Consider the following 9,845-nt stretch of genomic DNA (forward strand, 5'->3'; position numbering starts at 1 on the left):
TGTTTACATTAATGCTTGGTGTATTAATGCAGATTTCAAGTCTTGTGTAAGAGACTTTGAGTTAGCCAAAAACTATCATTCTTGTCACTATGAGTGACAAAATGTTATCTATGGATCTCCTCACAATAATTGTACATTAACAGTAAAATATCAGCAATCTTTAATATGATGTTTAAAATTACAGATGACAGACATTCAGTGTGTTAACTTTGCTCTAAAATATAATTTCACACTGAATCGCACTGCACTTGGGTTGAAACCTTAAAATTCCAGTGTTATGCATTTGACAGCAGTCAGAAACATTTGTATTTCCCTCCCTGGTTACTTTGTGCCGTGACTTGGATTTTCAGCTGTTCAAGATGAGTCCCTCGTCGTCCATGGTGTTGTTGAGGTGTTGATTAGCTGGACTCTCTCGCTGCGTCACTTTGTGCCCAGCTCGCGCATATTATTAGCGGAGCAGAAAGGCGCTTCTCACACGCTTCTCACACGCTTCTCACACGCTTCTGGGACACGCCAGGACGCGGGTGGTGGATAATCAAGTCTTTATTTGAATGGCCGTCATTGGAGAAAAAAATCTGTTAATGTGCAATGGTTGAATGCCCAGCCCATAGAATACCTGATATAATCAAGTGCTTATTTACTATTTAAATTGAATGTAGGTGATACAAAAGTGAGAAGGAAAAAAAAGTTGTGTTTGATTGTCACCATAGTTCCTGTGGTTGTTTCCACTTGATGTGAACGTTGGACATACTGTATGTATATTCCCTAACGTGACCTTTGACCTCCTCCACAGGACATTGCTTTCCTGGCAGCGACCTGAGTCAGCGTGCATCAACAACTGTAACTGCTACACAGCGTCAGTGAGCCCTGTCTGTGGTTCCAATGGAATCACCTACCTCTCCGCCTGCTTCGCCGGCTGCACCAAACCAGTGAGTGTAGAGGGCAACCCTGACTCAGTGAGCTCCATCATGATGACATGGACCCAGGAGAGCCTGAACTAAATGGCAGAGACTAGAAGCACATTATACATACATACATACATAGATAGAGTAGAGCAGATCTGCTTTACATCTCCATATTTACAGGGGGACACCTACATTCTGCTCTCCTTTCTTTGTCTTTGTGGTAGAACCTGACCGGCTGCACGTGTATATCCAGCAGCAGTGAAGACGCCGTGGCTTTACCAGGGAAGTGTCCCAGTCCAGGCTGTCAGCAGGCCTTCCTCACCTTCCTTTGTGTTATCTGTGTGTGCAGCATGATCGGAGCTATGGCCCAGACACCCTCTGTCATCATCCTGATCAGGTAAGGAGACCGGTGGCTACTCACACACCGCCCACAAGAGGGAGCTGTTGACTTGTCTGGCTGCTTAAAGGCGACTCAGTCATCAGTCATCTCTGGTACAGGGGTGGAATGGAACTAGGTACATTACTGTACTACTGCATTACTGCACTGTACTTGTACTGTAAGATTCTCCTAACTGTACAGCTACAACATAAAGTAAATTATGCATATCTGTATCTACTGTATATAGTAAAGTTTACTTCTGGTTTATTGCAATTTGGGGCATATTTTCATACTTGTGGCCATATGTCAATAGATATGCATTATTATTACATATAGAATAATTTTGTTATTTCCATGATCTGTTGACACAGGGACATTGCTAAAAAAAAAAAAAGGCCGCTGGGGCAAAAACACAAACAGTCAGAGAATTATTCCTGTTTTCAAAAATAGTTTAGCAATTTGGGAAATGAACACATATTCTTGCCATTCAAAAAGAGTTCTATTATATTGTACATATTTTTAGTGTATCTGTTATAGCATTGTTTTCATATTTTTATTGTAATTCTGTGTTCTATATTCATGTTTGTGACTGCTGCAGTACTTTTCCTTCGTTATTTTCTCTTCATATGTTTAATGAACGCACCTGACTCCAAGGCAAATCTTATTCTGATAATGATTCGGACTTGCTTTCTTGCCAAGAGATAGATTAGAAGATCAATGCCACACTTGTGTGTATGGTAAATATAATAAAAGCTTAGCTTAGCATGAGACTGGATGGAGGAAACAGCTAGCCCGGCTCCGCTCTGTGTTCACCTCCAAATGAAGAGTCAGGAGTCTAAACTGTTGGGTTGATTTCCAACGTTGTTCCTAGATCCCGGCAGTAGCTGCTATGGTGTGAACAATGTCATAACTGGTCCAAGTTACAGAAATCAGTCCAAGTTTTATATAAACCAAAATGAATTGGCTTCCAGCTGCATTTGAGTATTTATTAAGTACGAAGCTTTAATGCCAATTCTGTCTGTTTTTAGAACTGTAAGTCCAGAGCTGAAATCGTATGCCCTTGGAGTTCTGTTCCTGCTCCTGAGACTGATAGGTAAGACATTTTATATAATTACAGTAACTGTCATGCATTCATATCCAACAAAAAACAATTCTTTGCACATTCTGTACTACTAATGTCCACTGTCACCTGTGGTTTGCTCTGCGATGGAAATCTCAGAGCATTTTTTGACCTTGGTTGAAACGGAGCTCATCTGTCTGTCTGAGGGGATAAAAAGAAATTCTAACTGGAATGCTTTTTGAACTTCTGACCCGCTGTCTGTCCACACCCTCCTCCTGCTCCAGGCTTCATCCCTCCACCTCTGATCTTCGGCATGGGCATTGACTCCACCTGCCTGTTCTGGAGCTCTGTCTGCGGCGAGAAGGGCGCCTGCATGCTGTACGACAACGTGGCCTACAGGCATCTGTACGTCAGCATAGCCATCGTCCTCAAGTCCTCCGCCTTCATCCTGTACACAACCACGTGGCAGTGTTTGAGAAAGAACTACAGGAAATACATCAAGAACAGCGAGGGTTACCTCACACCCACTGAACTCTTCGCCTCCAATGTGACTCTGGACAATTTGGGCAAGGAGATCACCCAGAACCCAGCCAACAGGACAAAGTTCATATACAACCTGGAGGACCAAGAGATGTGTGACAACATGGAGTCCGTTTTATAGTGGCTGTCTGCTGGCACTGCAGACTGGAGCTGAGGCTGGAAACGTGCAACTGGTCTGATTTCCTTTGGTGTCGTATCAGTAAGGGTCGTATCTTCTTCTCATATAAAACATCAGACATAATGAAAAAACTGAAGAGATGTTTCTCAAAATGTTCTATATCCACATTGCACTTTTTTACTAAAATACAGGTTTTGTTTTACATTTCCTTAATTTGACAGCAGAGTAGAGATTGAGAGCAAACACGGGGCAAGTAACGACGTGGAAGGACGCCCCTGAAATCTTCTTTAGTTCAACTTCAGTTCAAGTTGCCGTCATGTTAGGTTTAGGTTCATTAGGAGACCAGAGCTCTGTGAGAAGAAGAAACCTGACACTATGGTTATTCATTAGCTTTATTGGACAGTTCATGTTTTATTAGAAGGAAGTGCTTCTCAGGTCCAGATGCCAGATAGAAAAGATGACAGTCATCATAGTTGTTCGTAATAACTGATGCATATTTTAGCTCATGATCGGAGTACTTTTCCAGAAAAACAGAAGATACCGTTGTAACTACAGGAAAGCCAACTACAAACTCATTAACAGACTTGTGTGTTCCCTCAATCAATTCTTTAAAAGTTTTAAAAGTTTAACATAACAAATAGGAAAAGACAGACATTGACTAAAGAAGCACATCACACAAGAAGCAAAGGCAACCCAACAAATCAGCAACAACAAGAACTAGGAGTACAGGAGGAGGCATAATCCTGGGAACATATTCCATCAGCAGCAGAGAGGTCCCTGTTACATGGCTACATGGCCTCAGAGCATCAGGGTCAAGTAGAGACAAAATCTGGACCCCAATTCATTTCTAACCCATTACACAATGCCTGCATTCTTCTTTCATCTTAATATACACTTACAGTGGAAATTAATGGAAGATGTAGTTTTGACAATACATCGTATTTGTGCGGTTAATGTTCAATATCTTCTCAAAAGTGAAGTTTACAACAATACTGATACAGAAGTCACTTTTTTTTGTCACCGGTGATTTTAGTAGAGGTCACTGTGCCTAAAGGGTGGATATTCCATTTTAGAACCAAACTCTTCAGTTTGAGTTGCACAAATTATTCAGATTAAAAAAGACAAATAAGGAGCAGAGTCTCTCAATGTGATCTGCCTGTTCTTGTCCTAGAGGTTTAGGACATTTGTTGGAGTTAGAGGAGTGTTGAGCCTGTATGTTCTAATGATCCCTTTACTGTGTCACAGTGTGGAGTTTTTCTATGAATGCTGGACGAGATTCGGAAACAAATTTTATGTTCCAGAGTCACAGAATGTTTTTTTTTTTTAACATCACACCATTTTGTTGAAATTAGGTGCAACTTTAAAAGTAAAAGTGATCTAAAAAGCAACAGACTGTGAGAGAGGATAGAGGAGTTTGGTGGCCCACCTATGAATAGTTGGACAATACCTACAGTACATGAGCTGATTCAGTAACTGGACCTGTGACATTTCAGTTACATGACTATCTCTCTATCCACCGATTTGACCGTGCCACCATTATAACTCTGCCAGGAACACTCATGTCAATGACAAATGGAGACAGAAATATAGTTTGACTTGGTGGTGTAATTCTACTCCTAGGGGATGCCCCCTGCAGCAGTAATGCATGGAATACACAGCAACATGATAAATAAGCAGGGAACGTTGCAAAGAAGACTCTCCAGGGTACATGTATGTAGTAGGGCCAAAGCTGTTGGAGGCTGTGGGGGAGGAGGCCGTGGGGGAGGAGGCCTTCAACAAAACAATCAGTAACCGCAGCAAAGCTCACATGAGCGCACAGAGTGTGAAGACATTAAAGTAGAACGCCAAGTCAAGGCAGCGAGACATGCTGATTGTGGTAGGCTAGCTGTCAGCAGACACAGCATAGCATGCCGCACAGTGTCCAGCCACAATTAGTTCATTTAAAAGCATGCTGGTAATGCATGCAATGATAAAAAAAAATATATATATATATATTTAGTATGTCACTAAGCTGCACAGACTCTGTGGTTTGGTGGTAATGGTTAAATGCACATTTAACTTCAATGGCCACTAAATTCTATCTAAGACCATGGAAAAGCTTTATAATGCATACTGCATTGTGATGTTGAACATTTTTAGCAAACCTCAGCTGACTCTCGATCACTCACACTGCAGTGGTTGTCTAAACACAGATGGTTTTTTTTCCAAAGGGTAGTTTAGTTTTCAGAAATTCTATGGGATTCTGATTTCTGACATATCCAGTTTATAGAGAGAATATATTGTTTTTTCCTGGCTTACTTTGTAAGTATTTAATATGTTTTGCATCAAAAATATGGACCTTTGTCCAGCCAATCACCATCGCAATAGTCTAGATATCATCCCTTTGATGTTTGGAGGTGGGGCTTAAAGGAGAATTTTAACATTTTGTAAAAAAAGAAAAAAACTAAGAAAAAAACCTAAAAGAAAACGACAATTTATTGCCGAGAATTAGACAAATAGATTGATACCACTCTCATATTTGAACATTAAATGTGAAGCTAGAGCTAGCAGTAGCTTAGCTTAAAGACTGGAGATGGGGGCAACGTGCTAGCCTGGCTTTGTGCAAAGGTAAAAAAAAAACTAAAAAAACACCTATAATCCTTAAGCAATTTTTTTTTTCAATCCATACAAAACTGTAAAAACAAGTTGTTGCCTTTGGTGGTTGCCTGGCAACGTTACAGGGGTGACAAGAGTCCAGGAAGTCACCGCACCGCCAAGGAACAGTCGTGCACACAACTCCTCCGTCAAAGTGAAACGTGTCTGCTTTATGGACGGTTTAAAGAAATTAGATATAAGGTGTTAATAGATTAAGAGATGCTGCTAGGTAGATTTTTAGTTCCAGAGCTAGGCTAACAGTTTCTCTCATTTTCTATCTTTGTGCTAAGCTAAGCTAACCTGGTTGTACCCTACAGACATGAGAGTGGAATCAATCTTCTTATCTGACTCTCTGCAAGAAATCAAATGAGCATATTTCCTAAAACGTTTAACTGTTCTTGTAAGTTAAAGTTCCCTGATTCAGTCTCATTTTATGCTGCCGCTCATGTTTTATGAGTACATTTTTTTTGCAAATGGTGGTATTTATCTTGGATCCACTTAACTCATATGATGTATTTGGTTTGGCACTTCAGTGAACACAATTTAAACGATACATTGATAATGCTTCAGTATCATAAATAATAAAGAGAATATGATATAAAATGGGGAAAAGAGACAGTTGTTAGAGAATGTTGGAGATCAACAATGACAGAGCCATGCCAGACTAATGTCTGCTTGGTGTGATGGGAACTAATAGTATAAATACAGATTTTTAGCACAGCAGTGAAAATTCTTAAAAAAAGATTTTTTGCTTAAAACAGTTTCCAAGCTCAAAACTTGACTGTCCCTGATGGGACGTTTGTCTCCTAGCAGGACATTCAGGACAGCTGGACATTATGCTGAGATGTAAAAACGTCTAACGAGGAGGAGATGTTAACCAACATTACGAGCTAGCAACCATATTCTCCTCAGTAACCCCCGACAGGTGACACTGTCTGTGATATCTGTAACGTCCGGTGTGTTATAGTGCTGACTCCTCTGTACATATTAGTGCCATACAAGTGCCAAAGTGACACATAGAAGTGTTCTGTAAAGTTCTGCAGAGGACTCTGTCTCACCACGCTGGAGCTCAGAGCAGGTCCTCCAGCTGTATGTAGCCTTTCTGTGATAACCCTCCTCTTACGTTAACCATATCATACAAAAAGTGTCCCAAAAACATATTGCCTATAAAATATTGTATATGGGTCTAGAAAACAGTAGGCCTATTATTTAAGATGTAATAACTGTTAATATGTAGGACTTTTCTACTAGTGAAGGTACTGTCTAATTTAGATGAATCTCTCTTTTCATCAGTGGCGAAGCTGATAGCTGTTTGTTGCTTTGGTCCAAATAAAAACAGAACTTTGCTTGAAATAAGTGGCACCAATGTTAAGTTACAGCCTGACACTGTACAGTAGATCAGGTCGACGAACTTCACGGATCGCTGTCCTGCACCTGTGCCTGGATATTAAGCTCTACTTTGAGACGTTATCTGATGTTGTGCCATATCAACCTGTGCACTGTAACGTTCAACACTCACAAAGAAGAAGACGACATATTTTAGGTCTGTCTGATGCGCTGGCACGTGTGACAGCGCGTGCTTGACCTTGTATTCACCTGTGGCGACAGGACTGTTTGGCCTTGTGATGAGAAAATAACTTTGGAGCATAAATGTTTTTTTACATCCTATTTTTCCTCATTATTCTCTTTTGATGACCTTGCTTTGCGGTAACAGCAGGTTGATTTTTTTATAGCGGATCTTTAGTGACAGAAGGATGGACATATGAAGAGTTTACCGCCAAAATATAGACATGTCTGGGCAAAAACAATGTCCTGAGGTTTATCATTCAAGAGACATTTTGACATCGATGGACAGTTATCCTGTAAATATGCCCATGATGTGTTTTTGTTGCTATTAATTATTTCTTACGATAGTCACTTTTTGTAAACGACGGATGTTATTTTGGGAGCAAACTCTTCGTATGCAGATAACTAATCCTTGGGTTTGAGCCTTGAGGCAGCAGGCCTCTGACTGTAGAGAGACCATGTGCTAACCATGTGGTTCAGAGTGATGTGCTTATGTTGTGGGGGGGGGGGGGGGTTCAGGAGGAACTTCATGACACTTTGCAGGGGGGACTTGGAAAAGAAAATGACATTAATATCACCTATATTTTCAAAGCATCACTAAAGATTTTTAGATATGCTCTATTGCTTCTTTGGATTTTTTTTTATTTTTTTCCCCTTTAGAATATATGAATTTATATTTAAAAGCTTTATGTTCTGTATATTTCTTGGAAAATATTACATGATTGTATGTTTATTGTAAATACATTAAATATACTATTTTTGTTTTTAATATGACATTTTCTGCCTAACAACTATCTGTTATTGTAATGATGATGATATGATGATGATGATGATGATGATTTTGTAGTTAATCAGATCTCACTGTCACTGTGAGATTGTTTTCCCACCGTTTAAATGTCACTCTACTTATTCAACATGAGTCTGGAAGAAGTGAACAAAAGTCATAGAACAGTATGTCAACATAAGTCTGAGAGAACATCAGAAAGGTTCCAGGTCTGGGGATTGAACCGCGGCTCGGAGGGAGATACAAGAGTGGAAACCACTAAACCATCTTAGCAGATTCAGAGACAGGTTGAAAACAGACGTTGGAGAGTATGTAAAAAAAAAAGACAGATTCCAAAATAGTCATAGTATAATATGTGAGAAAAAGTGATAAAAAGCCATAGTATTATATGTTGAAAATAGTAATAAAAAATAGAAAAAAAGAAACAAGTGATGAAAAAAATCATAGTATAGTATGTCGAAATAAATGATAAAAATAGTCATAGTATAGTACATCAAAAAATATTCATAGTATAGTACGTCAAAAAATAGTCATAGTATAGTATATTAAAAATAGCCATAGTATAGTACGTCAAAAAAGGTCGTAGTATAGTACATCAAAAAATAGTCATAGCATAGTATGTCGACCAAAATAATAAAAATGTCATCCTGGACCGGGGATTAAACCACAAGACAGAGAGAGATTTCTATCTGCGACAGAGGAAACCACTGAGACATCACAACAGTGACAAACAAGGTTGAAAACAGTTATTGCACAGTTTGTAGAAAAGACAGGTTGAAAAAAGTCAAAGTATAACATGTTGAAAAAAGTCCAAAATAGTCACAGTATGAACAAAAGTGATATAAAAGTCATATTATAGTATGTCAAAATAGTGATCAAATAGTCATAGTATGTTGAACAAAGTGATAAAAACATCATAATATGTCAAAAATAGTCAAACTATGGTATATTGAATAAAATAAAAGCTCTCCAGCCTGGGCTGGGAGACAGAGAGAGAGACACCTATTCTCTTCACCTCAGAGGAAACCACTAAGCCATCACAGCAGGTGGAGCAATGTGTTGCAAACAGACATAGCATAGCAATTTGAAAAGACTGAAAAAAAAAGTGATAAACAAGTCACAGTATAATATCATATGTATCAATATAATAAGTCAAAAAAATTGTCATAGTATATTATGTCGAAAAAAGTAGTAATATGATATGAAAAGTGTTAGTATGAGAACTTAAGCCTTGAAGAAATTGTAAACTCCTCACAAACTACCCCCCCCCCCCCCCGAGGATTGAACCAGGACTCCAACTAAGAATGAGATTTACCAGCGTGCAAACTGAGCCATTGAAGCCGTTAATCGACAAAGATGAAAACAGTCATTGCATGTTATGTTATGTTGAAAAAAATGAATAAAAAAAGTTGTAGTATAGCATGTAAAAAAAAACGATTAAAAACATACTATATGTTAAAAAAAAGTGATAAAAAGTCAGTATAGTATGTCAGCTAAAATGATAAATAGTCATAGTATAAGTAGGTAGAAAAAAGTGATAAAAAAAATCTTTACATTGTATGTTGAAAAAAACTATCGTATAGTATGCGGAAAAGAAATTGTCATAGTACGTTACGTCGAAAAAAGTCCGTACTAGCAACCGTACCCGGAGGCACTGCCAAGGTGCTCTTGAGCAAGGCACCGAACCCCCAACTGCTCGGGGCGCCTTTCCATGGGCGGCCCCCCCCACTCTGATGTTTCTCCATTTGCTGTGCATATTTGCTGGTGTAAGTTGGAGCAGTTGTAGTATAGTATGTCGAACAAAATAATTCAAACATCATAGTATAATATGTCTGTTCATATTGTCTGTTCGTGCCAAG

General features: G+C 39.1%; 1 protein-coding gene and 1 long non-coding RNA gene across 2 annotated transcripts in view; one reads left to right on the plus strand and one right to left on the minus strand.

Moving 5' to 3' along the window:
* The window catches only part of LOC116688452 (solute carrier organic anion transporter family member 3A1), a 28,788-nt gene extending 22,298 nt beyond the window's left edge, over nt 1-6,490 (plus strand). The window contains exons 7-10 of the mRNA XM_032514504.1: nt 794-929; nt 1,130-1,302; nt 2,313-2,377; nt 2,629-6,490. Coding sequence (XP_032370395.1) covers nt 794-929; nt 1,130-1,302; nt 2,313-2,377; nt 2,629-3,005 — 751 coding nt within the window. The 3' untranslated portion in view covers nt 3,006-6,490. The remainder of the gene's footprint in view (nt 1-793; nt 930-1,129; nt 1,303-2,312; nt 2,378-2,628) is intronic.
* On the minus strand, nt 3,417-8,286 carry LOC116688481 (uncharacterized). Its single transcript, XR_004331784.1, has 2 exons — nt 5,937-8,286; nt 3,417-5,885 (listed from the first exon to the last, which is right to left on the minus strand). It is a non-coding gene; the product is annotated as an uncharacterized LOC116688481 (long non-coding RNA).
* Nucleotides 8,287-9,845: the final 1,559 nt, after the last annotated feature.

This window comes from Etheostoma spectabile, chromosome 1 (genome assembly GCF_008692095.1).
Source record: "Etheostoma spectabile isolate EspeVRDwgs_2016 chromosome 1, UIUC_Espe_1.0, whole genome shotgun sequence".
NCBI classification, from domain to species: Eukaryota; Metazoa; Chordata; class Actinopteri; order Perciformes; family Percidae; genus Etheostoma; species Etheostoma spectabile.